This window comes from Glycine soja, chromosome 19 (genome assembly GCF_004193775.1).
Source record: "Glycine soja cultivar W05 chromosome 19, ASM419377v2, whole genome shotgun sequence".
NCBI classification, from domain to species: Eukaryota; Viridiplantae; Streptophyta; class Magnoliopsida; order Fabales; family Fabaceae; genus Glycine; species Glycine soja.
In genome coordinates this window covers 25527322-25549070 of record NC_041020.1, presented here as the reverse complement: position 1 = coordinate 25549070, position 21749 = coordinate 25527322, and the positions used below count along the sequence as shown (strand labels likewise).

At 35.7% G+C, this 21749-nt stretch overlaps 1 protein-coding gene across 2 annotated transcripts; it reads left to right on the top strand.

Moving 5' to 3' along the window:
* Positions 1 to 1806: 1806 nt before the first annotated feature.
* Positions 1807 to 6206, top strand: LOC114399220 (cell division cycle protein 48 homolog). 2 transcript variants are annotated; one of them, XM_028361356.1, is made up of 9 exons: positions 1807 to 1987; positions 2094 to 2170; positions 3163 to 3236; positions 3369 to 3578; positions 3897 to 3997; positions 5095 to 5179; positions 5285 to 5506; positions 5619 to 5690; positions 5770 to 6001. In XM_028361356.1, the coding sequence occupies exons 2-9, from the start codon at positions 2152 to 2154 to the stop codon at positions 5827 to 5829; spliced, it is 843 nt and encodes a 280-aa protein (XP_028217157.1). In that variant the 5' UTR covers positions 1807 to 1987; positions 2094 to 2151; the 3' UTR covers positions 5830 to 6001. The 2 variants fall into 2 exon arrangements, with proteins under 2 accessions (XP_028217157.1, XP_028217156.1); XM_028361355.1 differs by having other exon boundaries at positions 1808 to 1987; positions 5858 to 6206.
* The last annotated feature ends 15543 nt before the right edge of the window (positions 6207 to 21749 follow it).

Here is a 21749-nt window from a genome sequence, read left to right as displayed (position 1 = left end):
ATTACACCATCATTATCTTCATATACCCTTCCATTGAAATACAACACTGTTATAACCGAATTCATCGTGTACCTACAAAAACAATATTTTAATTAATTAATAATAATAAATTCAAAATAGTAAAATGTAATCACAAAAATTATCTTCAACACAATTTGACATTAAAACTTTCTTCTATAAAAATTTATTAACTTGAAATATTTTGGATGGTAAACACTTCAAAAGAAAAAAAAAACGATTCCAAGGTAATAACTTTAAAGCCCAAATAAACCATAAACAAAGTTAGTATTATTTATAAATAATTAATTTTCACAATTATAACTTCAAAATACATACTTCAAATAAATATAATGGGAAAAAAATTAAATTTTAAATACCGTTCAAGTTGAATGCAAATAAATTTTTAAGACACACCAACAAATGATGAACATCAACCTTATCTAATTAAAAAATTAATATAACTTTATATTAAAATAAATTTGGACACTCAAAATACTTACTTCAAATAATTATGATGTTACAATTTTTTTTTACTTTCACACACTTTTGACAATACATGCTTCATTAATTTTTAACACACTAACAAACTATCAAAACCAACCTAATCTAATTAAAAATATACTCAAAATTTCATATTTACCAAATTTTCCTGGGACTCAAATATTTTCTTTAAATAAATATCATCACATATTTCTTCTATTTTATACACACAAACAAGCATGTAAAATATAAAACTAATTTAATTAAAAAATTATTAAAAACTATAAATTCAAACTAGTCTCAAAAATTACTTCAAAAATATTTTATAATATAATTTATTTTACTGAAATTTACGAACCTCATTCACAAATTTAATCCTCAAGAACCAAATTTCAAACCAATTAAAAATTTGTTCTTCTATTTTTTACACACAAACAATCATATAAAATATAAAATTAATTTAATTAAAAATTTCATAAAAACTATACATTCAAACCGCTACAAAAAATTACTTTAAAAAAATTATAATACAAAATATTTTACTACAATTACGAAATAAAAATATAAAACTAATTTAATTAAAAAATTAATCAAAACTATACCTTCTAACTGCTATTACAAATTAGTTAAAAAAAAAATTCTAACACAAATTATTAATTTCAAAACTACAAATCTGATTCAAATATTTAAGCTCAAGAAACAAATTTAAAATCTTAAGCGGATATCCCTAAACACTCACAAAACTCAAAGGTACTTCAGAAAACTTAAAGCTACTTCAGAAAACTCAAAGCTGTGATTGTGAGACTGTAATTTTTTTTCGTATATATAGGCCCTAAATCGCCAACAGGGATGACTATTTTCTTTGCCCTACCTCGCCAGGAGGAGTTGCAACTTGCACTCAAATCGTTAATGGCAGTTGCAACTCCCCTTTCTCTGAAAAAGCTTCCTTGTCAACATGCCTACGCCTGCCTACGACTGACTGCACCTCCTGCAAAGCAAAACCGCCAGTTTGATTGGCGGTTTAGGAAAGCATCACCAGACTCGCCAGCAGAGGTGGCGAGTTCCACCTGCCATCAACTCGCCAACAAGAGTGGCGGTTTCCCTACCACGTGGGCTTTGCGCAGCAAACTCGCCATTGGCAATGGCGGTTTGGCTGCATGCCCCATGCATTTTACGTTAAAAATTGCCCCCTATCGGAAATAATTTGAAAACAACCCATCTGTGAAAATAGTTTGTAAAACTACCCCCAATGGAGAAATTTGCCCCTCAGCTACGTGGTTGCCTCATTTGTTGACTCGTATTTTTCCTCTGCCTTCATCTCTTTCCTATGCATGTTGCATTTTCTGTTTTCCACAGAGAGATCGAGATTTTTATTGATAGAACAAAAATGAAACCCTTTCATTAACCCAACAGTGTCACTGCAGTCTCTCTTGCTGGACGAATAATGGTTCTGAGGAGGACGAAGATGGAGCAGGGCTTCACCTTCTTCTACAGCTATATATGATAGGTTACGATGATGCTCACTTTTTCGATTTTAGGGTTTTCACATTGAATAGTTTGATTTTACTCTTAAATGCATATTTTTTTGCCCTAATTTTCGTTTTAACCCTTAGGTACCCATACGGTACTGGATCCTCTGTAGTCGCTACCAAATACAAAGATGGGATTCTAATGGCCACTGACATGGGAGGTCTGATATTTAATTTGGTTTTTGTCTTCGTGTTAAATTGCTCTTAATCTGATTATTCTGGAAATTGATTTCCCATAGTCTTTTGTTTTCTTTGAAGTATATATATATGGAGAAATTCAATTTGATTCCTTACTGGCGCTGGTTTTAATTGTTGATTTCTGATTCACAAATGTGCCATATCTCTGCAAATTTCGTCATAGATTAATGGTGCTTTTAAGTATTGAAATCATTTTGCGTATCATGTCAATGGGGGATATATTGATAGGTTCATATGTATTGTGCTTCATCCTTTTTTTTTTTCTCCTTCCAATTTTGAGTGTTTTGAGGTTGTTTGTGAAATCTGGTGCAATAATTTTATAGATGTGATCCTATTTTTGTTTTATTTTACTTTTGTTTTGAAGGTATGGCAATATTACTAAGACAGATAAGAGATATGGTTCTTACATTTCTCGGGTTCATGATTCTTTGTTGAAGAAACAACTATTTTTGCTTATGATAGTTAGACTATGAACCATCGATACTTTTATTTGCTTCCCATATTTGTATCCTATATGTATCGGATACCAATACTATTAGATATTTCACTAGCACGTTTCTGTGAAGTATCCAAGCCTTTAAAAAGAATTTCGAAAATCTGATGTAGCTATATATGAGATATAAAAACATGTATAATATAGAAATAAAAAAAACATTATCCCTTAATGAATCAAAAAATAGAATTTGTCCTCTTTATGGATAATTATAGGACAGGAATGAGATTGATATTTGATACTAATCTTATTTGAAATCAATAGGATGCGATTTATGATGACAATGATTTATAATTTTTTTTTGTAATGTCCAAGATATACGTATTTATTATGTTTTATGAAATTTTTTTTACATATTTTCCACGTACTGTATCCTATATATTTTTAGAATAATTGTATTGTCGTATCGCATCAATCGTATCTATGCAACACTAAGGCTAATATAGGTATGTGTTTGTGCAGATCTTCTAGATACTTTTTCTGAGGTAGACAGAAGCCTTAACTTCATTGCACACAAGTCGTTTGGGGTGGAAGCAGTAAGTTTCTTTTTCTCCCCCCCCACATAATCAATTTTTATATGTAGTTGTGCACATAATGATAAATTGTTCCATTCCTTTGATATATACAATCTTCATATGTACATAACAAATTGTCCCTTACTATGCAAGGAAAAACGAGCAATGCCTTTAATTATAGACCCAAGTCTTTACAGGACAAAGAAGTCTGATGTGTTTTGGGTTGGTCCTAAGAGAATTTGCCAACAACATTTAAACTATTTACTGGATTCTTCTGATATGCAAACACACAGATGGGATTGCTTTTGGATTTTTCTTCTTCGTCGCCAAGAAACTTCAGTTAGAAGGGTACTTCTTTTCATGGTATGTCCATTTGACTTAACTGTGCTTCTTCTAAATTATTTATTATATGTGGGAAATCACTGTTTCAATTTCATTTTCAATTTGGACATTATACGTCTGGATCGAATTTTCTAACAACCAGAATTTTCCGTGAAGGTAACTAGAGTATGGTCTTTACCATTAACCATTTCATAACTCTCAACCAATGATCATATGAAAAAAAAAAAATCAACATACTATGCTAACTGTTTCACCTTTTCTCAAAAGATGAAGCAGAAATGAAGTTTGTAGTGAAAATTTTTGAGTACTGAGCAGTTTTGAAATCAAATTGATTTGCAGCTCTATGGTTTCACCTACTCTGGGCCCTTTGGACATTTTCTCCACAAATTGATGGATAAAATATTTAAGGGGAGAAAGGCAATGACACTGTTGCTAAGAAGGTACTGTAAGCTTGTGATGTTGTTGTTTGTTGGTTTGGCCTCTGGCTCTTTCACTTATAGGGACAGTATTTTGTATTGTGTTATGTTCTGTAATTTCCTTGGCTCTGGTACAAGTTTCTAACTAATGCTCTCATGAATGAAATATACTGTTATTAGGTGATCCTTGAACAGATAACCAGTTCCCCATGGAACAACTTTTTGTTCATGATGTACTATGGCTTGGTTATAGAAGCTATGCTCATTCATAAAATATGTTTGAATTTGTATGTTACGTTACGCCTCAATTTACACATAATAATTTTGAAATATTTCCATTAAAGCTTAATGTCATCTTTTGTTGTTAAAGTCTCTTCTGCTCTGCACCCGACATCCCTACTCAAAACAGGAACCATTCATTTTTTTGCTCTTCCTTAATTACCTGCTTTTATGTGTTTATCATGATTATTATGCCAATGCAAAACATTGGTCACATATTGCGTATTACTTCTTAAATTTGATTCTGTTACTGTTGTATTGCTGAAGTTAGTAAGTATATATGTCTTCTTAGGCTTAAAGTATTTGTATGTCAATGTGGTGTGTTGCTCTGGAATGTGGTACTTGGAAAATGAATTTCCTCAATGCATTCCTATTATATCACAATTTCATCTCGGCAGTATTCTGAGAAAGAAGCTGCCGTTGGTTATCTTGGAGGGGTTATTCGGAAACTTCAAGACATATAATAACTCTTAAAAAGTTACTCCTTATATCACCTCTTATTTTTTTAATCTAATGGTTATAAAAAGTAATTCCTTGACAGCTAGGATTATCAAACAAATATACCTTTCCTTTCATAATTTTGCATACATATATAATAAAAATCTCATTTTTATTGGTGGGCTATCTTTGATCTGAGCATTTTACACTTATTGGTGGCTTTAGTTTCTCTACGTGGTCCTCGATAGATTTTTAGTTGTGCCTTTATGTGTAGATTATAGCCCCAAGCGGCATATGAGGTGGATATCTTTTGGTATATAATTGAGGTTAATTTCATTGTCACTACCTACAAATCGACCAAATAGCATTGACCCTGCATTGAGAAGGTTTGGTAGATTTGATAGGGAAATTGATATTGGTGTTCCTGATGAAGTTGGAAGACTTGAAGTCCTTCGCGTACATACGAAAAACATGAAGCTTTCAGATGATGTAAGTTCAACATGCTTAACTTCCATTTCTGTTGGTGGATTTTTGTGATTTTTTCTTATCATTTTTTGGTATGTCTAACTTACTGTACTGGTTCTCCTACTGTAGGTTGATCTAGAGAGAATTGCAAAAGATACTCATGGATATGTTGGTGCTGACCTTGCTGCCCTTTGCACTGAAGTTGCTCTTCAATGCATCAGGGAGAAAATGGATGTCATCGATTTGGAAGATGAGAGTATTGATGCTGAAGTACTAAATTCTATGGCAATTTCAAATGAGCATTTCCATACTGCTCTGGGAACAAGCAATCCATCTGCTTTACGAGAAACTGTTAGTAGTTTTTTTTATTCTTTTTAATTCTTTTAAATTTAAATTATTATTTAGCTGGTGAGGCTTTCTGTCTTTGCTGTTCTTTCCCCTAATTAGCAATCTTTGTTGATAGGTTGTTGAGGTGCCTAATGTCAGCTGGGAGGATATTGGAGGCCTTGAGAATGTCAAGCGTGAGCTGCAAGAGGTATGCTATTCTTGGTTAAGCGTTTTTACTTAGTTTTATGTCAAATTAATCTGAAAAGATTTTGCATTTCTGGATGTAGACTGTTCAATATCCTGTGGAGCACCCAGAAAAATTTGAGAAGTTTGGTATGTCACCATAAAAAAGGGTTCTCTTCTATGGTCCTCTAGGATGTGGAAAAACTTTGTTGGCCAAAGCAATTGCTAATGAATGTCAAGCTAACTTCATCAGTGTGAAGGGCCCAGAATTGCTCACTATGTGGTTTGGTGAAAGTGAAGCCAATGTTCGAGAAATTTTTGACAAGGCCAAACAATCAGCTCCATGTGTCCTCTTCTTTGATGAGCTTGATTCCATTGCTACTCAGGTCTATTTTTGTACTTCGCATCCATGCAGGCCAGGTTGAATTAAATTATGTGGCTTGGTTAAAAGAAATTGTATGATTTTGTTGCCAAATCTGTAGATGATTTAAGGAGATAATGTAACACGATGATTTTCCTATGTCTAAGTTGGTTTTTCCTAGAAATGTTCTAAAGTATCATCAACGCATGTTGCGCGCACCTGGGAGGCTGAGACACTCATCAAAACATTGTATCTCAAGAGAACAGTGCACCACCATTTCTTTCTTTTTTTTTTCAAGTCTTTACTTCACCTTAATAATTGAAATGGCAAATAATATAAAATAATGTTAAAATACAAACTAAATTAAAAGTTACATATACAATAAAAGGATGAGGAAAGTAAAATGAAAAAAAAAATCCCAAAAGTTTCAAATTACACTCTTAAACTCTACGGTCAACATACTACATGAGAGAAAAAATGAAAAGAAAAGCCGTAAAATTTTAAAGATTATATAGATAATGACACTCTTAAATTTTGCTATGAAGTCAAAATTAAAAAATGGAATGATTAAAAATTAAACAATCAATTCCAACTTCTCTTGTGAAGAAGGAATTGGTTGTTTAGTAAGTGTATTTATAACAACAATTGAATATTTTGAAAATGGAATGATTTGAATGTTAAAATCAAGAATATTACAAATTATCTTAATTTGAATATTTAGTAATATAAATTAATAATTAAAATTTTCAATTAATCTAAATCAATATTTAGTAATGTGTTATTATCATCGTCATTCATTAGGTTAGTATTTAAGGAAATATAATAATTTTATATCGCGTGATTGAAATTGAACAATAATAATATTTGAAATATATTGAACTTATATAAATTAATAATTAAAATTATTTTTTTCAAATTATTATATTTTATGTATTAATAATTTACCGTTCAATTTCAATAATTTAATATTTAATTTATGTATTCAATAATTTAATTTATCAATTGATCATTAAATAGTTAATTTGATATTTTATTTCAATATAATTATTTTAATTTTCAATTAAATTATTTACAAAAAAAAATTCCATACTAATTTTTTTAATTAAATACTAATACTGAATATAAATATGATTGTGAAATTTTTTTAAATTAGAAGATAAAATAAAATAAATGATTTACATTCATTAATTATAAAATAGGATTTATAAAAATTAATTACTTTAATTATAATTACAATTATAAAAAAATTGATTTCAATCAATTAATCATTTAATTTGGAGATAAATACGTAGACATGTATTTCAACTTAAGGGATAACAGAATTATCCTTCTAATCGTCCGTTAACCGAAAAGATGAAAAAAGATAGAAAGGAATATTTTAAGATTAAATAAGATATAAATAATGATAATTAAGGAAAATTATAAAAGCTTAATTTGAATTGGTTTAATTATTTTAAAAGAATTATACACGTTTATATCTGGATAGAATAATCAGGGGTGTAAGGGATGGAAAGTATTGTAGATACTATATACATTTTTTTATACTGAACAAGGTAAGCGAGTAGCAGTATACATCTATAATAATGTTTTCATTCCTGATGATATTCATTATATTGTGGACACCATTTTGATAAATTGTCCTTCTTTATCCTTATATTTCTTCATTCCTAATTCGCTTCTGTGATCTATGCTCTCCACCATCAGTGGGTCAGGCAACCACAGGAAGATGTTAATGTTTCTCTCATTTTTAACTTGAATTTTTTTATAAAAAAATTTTCATGCTCTATTGCACTCGCTGCGTATTGATCTACAATTGCCTGATTTCAGTTTGTTGTAAACATTTATATTATAAATGTTAAAATTATTTTTATTATTTGTTCTTTGGTTTTGAAATAGGTAGCAGCAATTCCTAGAGACATAAAGAGTCAAGAAAAAGAAATTGGAGAAGAAGATAACAAACTCTGCTAAAAAAACATTTATATTATTATTATTATTATTATTATTATTATTATTATGTAGGTTCTATTCTTCTATAGTTTCTTAGTTTATTTTCTAATCATAGAATAAACAAAAAAGATTAGGGAAGAAAATAAATTGTTGCTTTGTTGAGTGGATGTGCAACTTGAGGCGCAATATCAGGAAAAGACAATATTATTATTATTATTATTATTATTATTATTATTATTATTATTATTATTATTATTATTTAGTTATAGTTGTTTGTTTCATGTTTTTCCTTCCTTATTGATTTTTCCTGTTTTTTTTCCCTTTCTGATTTTCCCGCTTGCAAGGTGAAAAGCATCCAGATGAGATAAGTTTCTTTCTTTATGCTTTGTTTTATGCATGTTTATTATTATTATTTTGATGGAAGGTTGAAGCTATTTGAGAGGTACTTCAACTTCAAATTTCAAGCTATTCTACTATAGATTTATCTCTTCTTTCTTCATTCTTATTAATTTGTGTTTCATTTTCTTCTTTAAAATTGCAGTCATACTATTCTCATATTTCTTCGTTCTTTATTCGCTTTTGTGATTTCTTCTCCCCACCATGAGTAGGTCAGGACAACCACAGGATTTAAATACGTTAGTGTTCCTCTCATTTTTTCACTTGAATTTGCTTAAAAAAATTAACTTCATACTCTGTTACACTCGCTGCGTATTGATTTGCAATTGTCTGATTTTTGTTTGTTGTAAACATTTATACTATAAATGTTAAAATTACTTTTATTATTTGTTCAATTCTTTGATTTTGAAAGAGGTAGCGACAATTCCTAGAGAGAGAAAGAGTCAAGAAAATATTTATATTATTATTATTATTATTGTTACTATTATAAATAAAAAGGATTAGGCAAGAAAATAAATTGATAATTAGAAGACAAAAGGATTGAGATGATAATGACAATGATTAAACTACCTTTTGTAGTTTACAATTTTTGAGAAATGTACTTTGAACAATTAGTTAATTATAAATATTAACTTTCTTCCTAATTCACTTCTGAATTTAATTTTAAGCCTATATTATAATTAAAAAAAGCTCATGAAGTAACTTAACAAACAACCCGTGCATGTGCATGGATTGCATACTAGTAAGAACTAAATCGAGAAGTTAGTATAGATATAAGGATCACATATTTCATTAAACCTTTAATTATTTTTATATAATATATTATTTATTTATTTATTTGAATTAGTAACTAGAAGAAGAAGTTATGGTTTGGTAATCTTATTGGAAAATCATGTTTTATCTAAGATTCTAAAATTCAATCTTGTAAATAAAAATATAAAAACCACACATATATAATATAATTAACACTATATGTTTAAGGTCTCTTATAAATTATCGAATTTTATTATAGGTTTTTTTATATTTTTTTTAATGTTTTGAGTCTTTATATATTAAAACTTTTGGTTTAAATCCTTGTCATTAGTTAATTGATGATGTAAAATCTTATAACTTGATATTTTTAATATTATCAATAATTATGATAGTATCACGTTATTACTCAACCGATTATATGAACTCAAAATAAAAATTGTAATATATCAAAGACTCAAAACAGTAAAAGAAATTATTAGAGATCCACAATAAAATTCAACCATTTATAAATGACAATAAAAATATTTAACCGTATTGATTAATAAAAATACATTACCGGTGAGTGGTGATGGATGGTAGGGTCGCGTTTGCTTTGCATTCCCCTCTCCCCATATACGTTGATAAAGTCCTTGACAAGAAGGGTGGAGCGGAGCGTCCTTTGAATATTTATAAATAGTTTACAATTACATACCCAATCTAGGATGTTCCTTTGAGTCTTTTGATTGTGAAATGCTGCTTCTTTTTTATTTAAAGAAAAGAAAATCATGAAATAAGATTAGCAAATTCACAAAACGGGAATAATTTATTTTTTTAAAAGCAGAAATAATTATTATTTTAAAGATGTGATATCTTAATTATACTTATGATATATATATATATATATATATATATATATATATATAAATATAAATGATTCATAAAGTTGGATAATTTTTTGAATGTATATCCTTAGATTGGATATCAGTTATAAGTAACATTCAATGTGTTCTATTAAATATTTTTTATTACTAAAAAAATATTTTCATATAATAAATATTTTTTTGTTTTCTTAACCAACACGCATGGTTATATGATAGAAAAACTTGTATACCTTTAAGAAGATTATATTTTAAGGAGATCATTTATACTTTTAAGGGATCTATGTTATAATCATCTTTATTGTTAGAGATAGGGGACCAACATAAAGATTAAGCTTTGAAGCTTGAAAAGGTTTTGTCTTTTTATATTTCCAACTCTTTGAAGTAATGTTTGTATTGATTGTTACATCTTAGTCTCTATATTTCTATATGTACATCATGCATCATCATGTAGAGATAGGAAGATTGTTTTTAAAGTTAGAAACTTCTTTTGTGCATAAAATTCTTTATTTTAATCGATTACCAGACTGTTCGTAATAGATTACACAACTTGTTTGTAGTTTGCAGAAAGATTCTAGTTTCGGTTTAATTGATTACCGGTTATCCCCAATCAATTACATAGCTCAGTTGAGACCATATCTAGTTTTTCATGAGTCTCTTGCTTTAATCGATTACTCGGTGATCGTAATCGATTACTTCGTTCTTGAAAGTGTTTACAGAAGTGATCGAGAACAATTTAATCAATTACATTGTTCTTGAAAGCTTTCTAGGTGTTGTGAATAACACTTTAATCAATTACAATGATAATGTAATCGATTACTTTTTCAAAATAATCGATTACATTGGCGATTTAATCGATTACAGAAGGTTATAACTATTTTTTTCTATAAATAACCACCTTGTGTTCTCACTTTTAAGAGATAAGAAAAAGTGCTTAGAATAAGTTTGTTTGCCAACACCTTCAAGACTTCATTTTCTGAAGTATTCATGGTAAAAAGTAAGTTCTTAACATCTTGTGAGATCAAGAAGAGATTCATTCAATCAAGCAAAGGTTCTTGCATTTGAATGACCAGGTTGTGTCTATTCTTGACTTAATTTATCGTGTTTAAGAAGGGGTGAATTAATTTCCCACTAACAAACTTTTAACCCCCTTCTAAATGATAGGCTCAGAATGCAGAAGAAGAAGCAACAATCAAATTAATAATGTTCTTTAAACATGCAAGACAAAATTGATTGCAATAAAATAAATGAGATAAGGAAAGAGAGAAATGCAAACTCGATACATACTGGTTCGGCCACTCCCCGTGCCTACGTCCAGTCTTCAAGCAACCCACTTGAGATTTTCCATTCTCTTTGTAAAATCCTTTTACAAAGTCTGAACCACACAGGGACAACCTATCCCTTATGTTCAGGAATCCTTACAACTTAAGAGATCCTCGATCCCTTAATCAATCTCTTTGATTAAGAAGAAGAAGAAGAAGAATGCTCTCTTTAAGAAAAGGATATTACAATTGAAGTTTCTGGATGAACTCTTAATAGATTTGCAAGTGTTTGTCCAAGAGTTGTTGAGAGAGCATTTGGCAATGAAGTTCTCTTGAAATATCTCTCTCTTGCCTTTTGAAATCAGACACACATATATATAGACCCTTCGTGTCTTTTCAAAATGGTTTGAAGAGATGTGTCTTTTCAAAAAGCTTTTTCTGAAATTTTTCACTGGTAAACAATTACAGGTTTCTCGTAATCAATTACACAGTTATATTTTGAAGGGTCATGACTTTTGAATTTGAATTTCAAGAGTTCTGTTGCTGGTAATCGATTACAAATATCTAGTAATTGATTACAGGTTCTAAATTCAAATTCAAAACCCTTTTTAACATTGTTGCAACCTACCCTTCGGCGGGAGGGCGACGCGTGACTCGCGGGTGCGTGTTCCAAGAAAGAAATACGCGCGGAGTCGCCACCAATGTTTATTTGAGGAAAACGTCGAAAAACCGGAAAAGACGTGATCTACGAACTTTAAGTGAAAGGTTCGGGAGTTGTATTTACGCACAGGGAAGATATTAGCACCCCACGCGTCCGTCACAAGAGACGACAGCCTTTAATCAAATGTGCAAATATGACTTCAATTTATATTCTTTTCCCTTTTTACGTTCTTATGTCCTTTTTATGCCTTTTTATGTTTTTATCTTTTTGTGGTCGACAAGGGCGTTTCCCTTTGCTCCTACGTATTCCCCAATTGTGATGAGAAAATCATACCTACGTAGTTCTTTTGTGAACAAAGTGTTTTTGGTTAAGTTACTTTTTATCCTTTTTTGCAAGATATATTTTTATTGAATGAAAGGTCATTTAAGGCGTTGGACCATTAGACAATCTTTCGATTCTTTTGAAAAGTGAGAAAACATTAAGGCATTGGACCATTAATGATCTCTTGTTTTTTTTGAAAGAGGTGACAAAGCTACGTGTTGATTTTAGGCTTTAGAAATCCACGTTTAACCAATAAAAGCGGAAAAGACCATTTCAAGGCGTTGGACCTTTGAAAATGGCTTTTTTAGGTGATGACAAAAATTTTGGTTTATGAATTGATTTTAGCCTTAGTTTCACTTTGGTTATTAGTTGATTCGATTAAGAAAGAGAAATCCCAAAGAAAAAACGTCTGATTGGTTTTTTTGATTTATTTTACTAAAAGATATTTTTGATTATTATATTATTATTTTACCTTTTTTTGGTTTCCAATGTGGTTACGGCATGACCGAACGGTCGGATTTCATTTTAACAGAAATTAACGGATGTTACAATTCAAATGATCGGTGAAAATTTATTTTATTTTTGATTAGGCGAGAAAATGACTTAAGTAAATGACTAAAGCACGTCAAAAGGGGGTACGGAAAGTAAATGAAATGAAAATAAAAGCACGTGAAACAAATGAGGACCACTAAGGGTACATAGAATGAATTGAAAAGTTCGATTTTGGGAACTTACCGGTTGAAGACCGAAGAACGATTGAAAATCTTTGTGAAATCACCCACGGAAACGTTACGGAAGCGCCTCGGCTTGGATTTTCATCACAGAAACAATTTTTTTCACTAATTTCAAGTGATCTCGAAATACCAGGAGGGCTGAACCTTTTTCTCCTTCACTCCTCCCCCTATTTATAGGAAAATAAGGGAGGAGCTTGCCACCCAGCTCGCCCAGGCAAGCTAGGTTGCTTCCTCCAGAAGCAACCGCCTTTTGGAGAAACATCCTGGAAAGCCCAAGTGGGCCTGGTTGCTACTTGCACCCCCATTTTTACTAAGTGCACCCCTTGCCTTTTTTTGGTGATTCTTTTTTCATAACGTTACGAAACTTTACGAATTTCGTAACGACACTTGTTTTCTTTCCGTAAGGTTACGGAACCTTACGGGCCATGTAATTACTCCTTTTTTAGCTTTCAGAATGTTACAGAAACTCACGGATTGTGTAACAATACTTCCTTTTGATTTCCGGCATGTTATAGAATTTCACGGATTGCGTAACAATGCTTCCTTTTGATTGTCGGAATGTCTCGGAACTTCACGAATTGCCTAACGATGGGTGCCAAGTACCTCGAAGTGGTCAAATGAAAGTTGCATGCCACCAAACAATGGTCCCCGGATGAAATTAGGGTATGACAGTTGCCCCTCTTTACTTGTCTTTTATTGGAGATAAAAGGGAAGTAAAGATAAGACATTAATTTCGTTCCTCTCTGTTGACGAAAGTCGAAGGTGACCATAAGATATCTCTGCATACAACTGACTCGCTGTCCCTGGGTGACAAAGGCGCAGAATTCGTCTATGCGCATTTACCACCCAACTTGCTGCTCTTGAATGATAAAGGTATAAATGCGGGACCAACTGGTTCCCGCATGTCATCGGGCCCGCCGCCTCTGGATGACAAAAGGTGCAGAAGACGACGTTAGTCTCTGCGTGCTATCATGCTTTGAGTCTTAGAGATAGCAAAAGAAAGTTTAAACGGATAACCACTCGGGTATCTCCGCATATCACGTGACTCTAGTGTCAGTATGACAAAAATTGTCTGCGTAGAAGATGACGTAAATCTCCGCGTGTCAACGGGCTTGTTGGCCGCGATTGACAAAGGGTGCAGAAGACGACGTTAGTCTCTACGTGCTATCATGCTTTGAGTCTTAGAGATAGCAACTTGGTAGTAACTCTGTATTTGTTCAGATGTTGTCTGGTCCAAAAGACCTTTCTGCATATTTCTTCTGTTTTCTTTCGATCCTTTCTTTTTTTTTCTTTCTCTCAATCTTTGATTGGGAATTTTCTCTTTTTGCTTTCTTCGGATTCTTTGATCGAGAACTTTCTTTTCTTCTTTTCTCTTCTTTTCTTTTTTTGTTTTCTTTTGAGGGAAAGGTTTATGGTGAGTTGGGATTTTGGCTCAAGGCTTGTAGAACGGCTGGACATGATATATGTCAGGGTTTGGTTTGGTTCAGGGATAAAAGGGGATGTCCCACATTATTTCCATGACACAAATGCAACAATGATGATTTGGAAATTTTATGCAAAACTAGTCATGCATGCACCTATGTGGACACTCAAGTGTCAAAAATTTTTGGTCATGTGATGCGAGGGCTCATAATTCATTTTCTCTATTTTAGTCAACCCAGTGTTTCCAAAATATGTTCTTTTATCAATTTGTGCATTCATCTGAGTCCATTTTTGGGTGTTCGGGAAAATTGCCACAGCATTCATCCTTCAGTGTATACACATTTTTCAAAAACTAGTTATGATCAGTGAATTTTTTCAAAGAAAAGTTGGAAATTATCTCTTTTCACAAGCATGTTGGTTTTTCAGCTAGACAACTTATTTTTCTCTTTTCTCTTTTTCTTTTATCATTTGTTTATTTCTTTTTCTTGTTTGTTTTTGTTTTTTCCTTTTTTTGAGGTATTTTGCTACCTAAACACGTGCATTTTTTTGTGAGGTATTTTTGCTATATACATGCATATCCAAGGTATCTGGCTACCGAAACATACATATATATATACTTTGTGAGGTATTTTTGCTATATACATGCATATCTAAGGTATCTTGCTACCTAAACATACATATATATCTTTTGTGAGATATGACTACTTTTCGAGCTTGTGCTTGTTTTATTCAAATTCCTAGGATCATGAGCAACTAGGTGTGTCCTACTATAACTTGCGAAACATAAGGTGATCAAATAACAAGCAGGAATTTAAAAGTTACTAGGTTGCCTCCTAGTAGCGCTTCTTTAACGTCTTGAGCTGGACGCCTGATGACTTGTCGGTCACGGACCTAGTACTTTGCTTACCTTTGGCTTTGGACTTGGTCACCTATTGGTCGGCCATGTGTCGTAGGCAATACTCTAACCTTTTTGTGGATGAGCTGAGGGGCTCTGGGGGTGGCGGTGGTGCATTTGTTGCCTGTTGTTGGCCATCCCTAGGATGTTGTGGTGTCTCTCCCTCTGCCTGCCTGGGGGTGCAATACTTCTTGATGAAAGCCCTGTTAATAGAGGCTTGATGACCTTGTTGGGGTGACGAGCACTCTGTAGAACTGACAGAGGACCGTAATCAGAGCTAGAAACCCTAAGACCCTGTTGGACTTCTCCGGGTCCACTGGGTGTCTTGCGGGCGCGATCCCTGCAAACAATAGATGACATTAGAAATCAGTTGAGAGAAGTGCATACTTACCTATGTCACAACGGCATGACCTTGCTGGGGGGGACGGGCACCCTGTAGGACTGACAGAGGCCCGTAACCATAGCTGGAAACCCCAGGGCCCTATTGGACTTCTCCGGGTCCACTGGGTGTCTTGTGGGCGCGATCCCTGCAAATAATAAATGGCATTAAGAATCAGTTGAACCATATGCATACTTACCTATGTCGTGACGGCACAGACCAACCGATACTTTCGCAGGGGGGAGATCGGCATTGTGGTCGCTGGGCAGAATGTTGCTAAGTAGCAGCGTCATTTATATCTGTGTAAGAGTGGTCATGTTAGTGCGCATGATCCACACTCGTGTCTTTGCAGCGGCACAGGTGAAATCTTGCCCCGGTATGTATAGTAGCTGCACGATAGCCTCCTCCTCTGGTTGTACTTGCATAGGTGGCCCTCCTCCAGGATCAGGGGGTGGCTCAGGAACTGATAAAAGGAAACTACTGGTCCCTTAATCGGGAATGCAAGTCTCGGTTAAGCATTTAAGGGCAGAGGACCTTAAATTCTCTTCAGGTGCGGATGTGGAATCCACTGAAGGCGAGGGCATGAAGCCCTCTGAAGGTGAGGACGTGTAGTCCTCTGAAGTGGAGGACGTGTAGTCTTCTGAAGGCGAGGGCGTGAAGCCCTCTGAAGGTGAGGACGTGTAGTCCTCTGAAGGTGAGGACATAAGCCCCTGATGGCAAGGACGTGGAGTCCTCTGATGGCGAGGACGTGTAGTCCTCTAAAGGCGAGGACGTGTAGTCCTCTGAAGTGGAGGACGAGTAGTCCTCCGATGGCGAGGATGTGTAGTCCTCTAAAGGCGAGGACCTGTAGTCCTCTGAAGGTGAGGGCGTGTAGCCCTACAAAGGCGAAGGTACATGACCCTTTGAAAGCGAGGACGTGTAGTCCTCTGACGGTGAGGGCGTGTAGCCCTCTGAAGGTGAGGACGTGTAGTCCTCTGAAGATGAGGATGTGCAGTCCTCTGAAGGCGAGGGAGTGCAACCCTCTGAAGGTGAGGACGTGTAGCCCTCTGAAGGTGAGGATGTATAGTCCTCTAAAGGCGAGGACGTGTAGTCCTCTAAAGGTGAGGACGTGTAGTCCTCTGAAGACGAGGACGTGCAGTCCTCTGAAGGCGAGGGAGTGCAGCCCTCTGAAGGTGAGGACGTGTAGCCCTCTGAAGGTGAGGACGTATAGTCCTTAGAAGGTGAGGACGTATAGTCCTTTGAAGGCGAGGACGTGTAGTCCTCTAACAGCGATAATTCATGCAACCTTATCCTATCTTTTGCAAATCTTTCCGGGATCTCCCTCAGAGTGTATGTTCTGTTTGATTTAGTCACTTGACCATTTTGGAGTGACGACAATGGAGCCGTTTGACGTTTAATCAATCCATATAAATTCCAGGGTTTGTCCCCCCCTTTTTTTGTTTAAAAACATTGACGGGTGAGAACTTTTGATCTGCCCCTAGGTTCGCTCGAGGCTCATGCACAGTGCCCCTCATTGCCCCAGTGTAAGGCTTTGAGGTACCAATTGTTATCTTTCATCATGACCTTGTAGTTGGGAACCTATTGGGTGAGAACTTCTAATCTGCCCCTAGGTTCACTTGAGGCTTATGCACGATGCCTCTCACTGCCCCAGTATAAGGCTTTGAGGTACCAATTGTTGTCTTTCGTCATGACCTTGTAGTAGGGAACCTATTGGGTGAGGACTTATAATCTACCCCTAGGTTCACTTAAGGTTTATACATGGTGTCTTTCATTGCCCCAGTGTAGGGCTTTGAGGTATCAATCATTGTCTTGTTTTCACAACCTTGTAGCAAGGAAGAAGCGATTGATTCTCAAAAAGGACTTTCAAGGACGAGAAATAGTTGAAGGATTTTTCAATTGATGGATTAAGTCAAATGACTTCTATTCTTGATAACTCACTTCTCTAGGGACGATAAAATGAGGTCACATGAATGTCTATATTTTTACTTGAAAACACAGTCAATCAAATTCCTTTTTTTCTTCTTTTATTTTGAAACTTATTTGTTTTGAACTTTACCCATTGTTTTATGGCACCCCCACCAAATGTGTAGCACGAGTAATTTCTGATTGAACGGTCTTGGAAGTCAACACTCAGGAGTGCATGTCACTTTGAGCAAACAAACCAATGGCTTACACTCACATTTCAGTGGAAGTTGAATAAGCAAAGATGTGTTTGTGAAAGGATGAGAGAGACAAGGATGTCAAATTCATCCATTATTTAGCATTGTAATTGTGGTTTACAATAATGGCATAAACTTGAAAATTCTGATGAGTCATTAGAGACATCTAACAACAGTTTTTAAAATTGCTCCATGTGTGGTGTCTTTTGTCAATGTCAGGACTCATACGCGATTCTCCTCAAATTTCAGCTAGCCCGCATCAATTAGACTTTGCACCTTACGCTTCAGGGTCATACAATGCTCAATGGCATGTCCCGAAATTCCTGCATGATATGCGCATGTTGCGTTCGAGTCGTATCCTCGGAGAAATGGAGGTTGAGGAACCTTGGTTGGGGTTATGGCTACCATTGAACTATCGAGTAGATATGGGATTAAGTTAACATATGACACTGGAATTTGGGGTGAATCCTACAGGCTTTTTGCTGCAAAATTCCTTTTTTGGTTGGTGTTTTGGTTCGTTCTAAAGGTGGTGTTTAGCATTGGTTGTGTGGTAGGTGGGTTTTGTGGTTGATTTAGGGATGGCCTTTGTGGATAACTGGGTGGTAGGTAAGGAGAAGGGTTGTTTATTGGCTGAGTAATGACATTGTTTGGCTGGTGGGAAGTTTCCATGTAGGAACGACAATCGCAGCATGGGTTTATCCTTCATTCTCACCCTCCCAGTTTTCTCATTCGTCCAAGTAGGATGATTAAATTTGCCTCTTTTTAGACTCGCTTCGATCCTTTCATCGACGAAAACTAAATCAGCAAAGCTTGAAGGTGTGTAGCCCACCATCTTTTCATGGTAGAACACTGGTAATGTGTCTACTATCACGGTTATCATCTCTCTTTCCATTATTGGGGGTGCCACTTGGGCTGCCAGGTCTCTCCACCTTTGGGCGTATTATTTGAAAGATTTGTGCCCCTTTTTGCACATGTTTTGTAGTTGCATCCTATCCGAAGTCATATCAAAATTGTACTGATACTGCCTAACGAAGGCAACCATTAGGTCCTTCCAAGAATGGACTCGGGAAGGTTCCAAGTTAGTGCACCAGGTAACAGCTACCCCAGTAAGACTTTCTTGGAAGAAATGTATCAGCAGTTCCCATCTTTTGCGTATGCCCCCATCTTTCGATAATACATCTTTAGATGGTCCTTGGGGAAAGTAGTCCCCTTGTACTTGTCAAAGTCCGGCACCTTGAACTTGGGAATGACCATGTTTGGGTACTAGGAACAACTCTTCTAGGTTAGCAAAGGCATAATCTTCGCCTCCTTCAATGTCCTTGAGCCTTTCCTCTATATGATCCAACTTTCCCTTTTCAGCCAAAGCAGGAGGGGCTCTTCCCACCGCAAAATGCAAGGGTTGTGGTTGTGGGCGAAACTGAGGGCCCTCCAAAGTGTTTTGCAGGGGTATGCCACCAACTGCTTGCCTTTCAGTGGCATATCCGAGGCAGGGCTCGAAGTCGGCTAGATTGTGGTGGGGAATTTCATGTGTCTCCCCCATGGGTCAAGAGACATGTGCATGATCAAATTGAGGTTGTTGGCTTTCAATGAGTATGGGAGCGGAGTTATTGACATCCTCCTTGGGAGGCGATCCATATGGCGGGAAGGCGTGCTTGTTTTGAATTTGCGCATAATGGGGGCCGCCTGTACTTTTCAAATCTTTGCCTACCCTAGCTGAGGTTGGATGATTCATTTGGTTGAGATCAGATGGGGGCATCGGGTTCACCTTAGCAACAGCGCTGGTAGCGGCAACTGCAACCGTATTGGCTTCCATTATCTTCTTCATGCTCATCATGGCCTCCACCATTGTGGCCATTTTCTCTTTCATGGCCTCCATGTCGGCCTTCATTTGCTCTTGCACCTCCTCTACTTCACCCATTACTCTAGCTCTAGCACGGGTTCGGTAAGGGCACCGTAAAGCATGTTCTTTTCTTTTTTATAACAATGATTAAGTTTGTTTTTCTTTTTTCAAGGAAAGAATGTAATGAACAATGCAACCAATGAAAATCATGGATGTATATGAATGATGCACAGTTGAAGTATTGCGAATTTTTATGCAGGACATGGGGTTGAATCAATTTAGATTTTCAACATGGTCTATGACATCTTTGTCAAGGTGAAACTGGAAGTAACAAGGACATCAGCAGTCCTAAATGTGTTTGGCAATAGACAAAGCAGCGATGTAACTCGATCCATCTTTTGCCCCAATTTATGCAAGATGGTTACTTCCATGCTTCAACTTGACTTGATGAACCTTTTCGTAAAAGCATGAGCTTGGTTCAACAACATTTCATAGGGACGAATGACTCGGGCATACTTTAGGCTATGCATGGAAAATGTAATTATGAAATTAGGATGCCCGAAGAAACATCATTTCCTAGTTAACCATGCATTAGGTACCATGTTCACTCATTTTGTTTTTAAGTGAAACGGGTTTATGATCCCAACATGGTTGGCTCATGGTACTGAATATATGCAACCAAGAATGTATCATGAATTTTCATGCTTCCCTTTTTGTTTTTTTTTTGTAGAGGAAAATGCAAGGATCACGCATGAGCGAACATGAAAACAAAAGGTTTGTAGTTTGTAGAACAAAAAGTATGTTGAACGCATATGCATGATGATGCAATGACTCATGCAAAATGTGATGTTGGAATATGATAACGGACAAATGCAGGAACGATATGTTCATTATGATGCCATGAAGAGATGTTTATGCGATGCATGATATGAATGCATGCTAGAGATGAAATGCGGGAGTGATTTGATTCGCACTGATCTTTGGAGTAAAAATGCGGGATAAACTCATTTTATTCGGAAAGTTTATAATTAGTCAAGATCTGAGTGACAATACAAACTTCCTAGCGGTTTCTAATTATATGGGCCATTAAGTCTATCATATGCTGACAATAGCTGAGAAGTTCGTGGATCTCCTCGGAGGCGGAGTAGGTGTCCGCCATTGCTTTGGCCTTGGCTAGTAATCGAGGAAGTTCTTGACTCCCGTTCAAGGTAAGAGCAAATCGGTTCATCCACATTGTCGCTTCTTGATGTAACGAGTCGATCACCCTTGCTCTAGCCTCCTTTTACGCGTACACTCAAGCATACTCGTCTGCCACTTTGTGCTCATGGGCCGTGGCTAGATTTAGTTCTTCTTGGTACTTGCTGACGATGGCTAGCATGTTGGTCTCTGTCTCGCATAACCGCTAAGACAAGTTTCTTTTGGACCTTGAGCAAACCTTCAACTCATCTTTCAAGATCAAACTGTCTACTCGCGATTGGTCCCTTTCCTCTCTCTGGAGCTTAAGCTCGTTGTTGCTGCCCCACAGAGCCCCTCGGAACTTGTTCTGGCCGTGCTCTTCCCTATGAGCCCTCTTGGTCTATTGTTCCAAAGCATTGGTGGTAGCTATATTTATATCTCTCAGTTCGGCATTCTCCTTTCAGATTTTAAGAGTTGCTGATTTGAACCTTTCTTTGACTGTTTGAGCTTGCTTGAGTTCCATCCTAAGGGCCTGCACCTCTTCATCTTCCTCCGGTGCCTCAACTTCCTCCTTTTTAGCGGTTCTCAAACTCGGGAGCCAATCCAAACCTTGCACGTGGGCTTTCAACCACTTACGGTAGCCACCGATGGGCCCATTGTTACTGCCCCTGAGTTCTTTGTCCTTCTTTTGCAACACCTCCCATGCCTTGCAGATCTTCTGAAGTGTCTCCACATTGGTCTTATTGAAGCCTCGTGAAATGACAGGCGCGAGCTCATCCTCTAGTGGCGCCCCTCTCATAGGGTAGCCAAGTTGTCTTATAGCAAGAACGGGGTTGTAGCTGATGCAACCCCTCGTCCCCATCAAGGGAACATTTGGAAATCCTCCACATGAAATAAGAACTCCGGTTCTTCCTTCCTTCA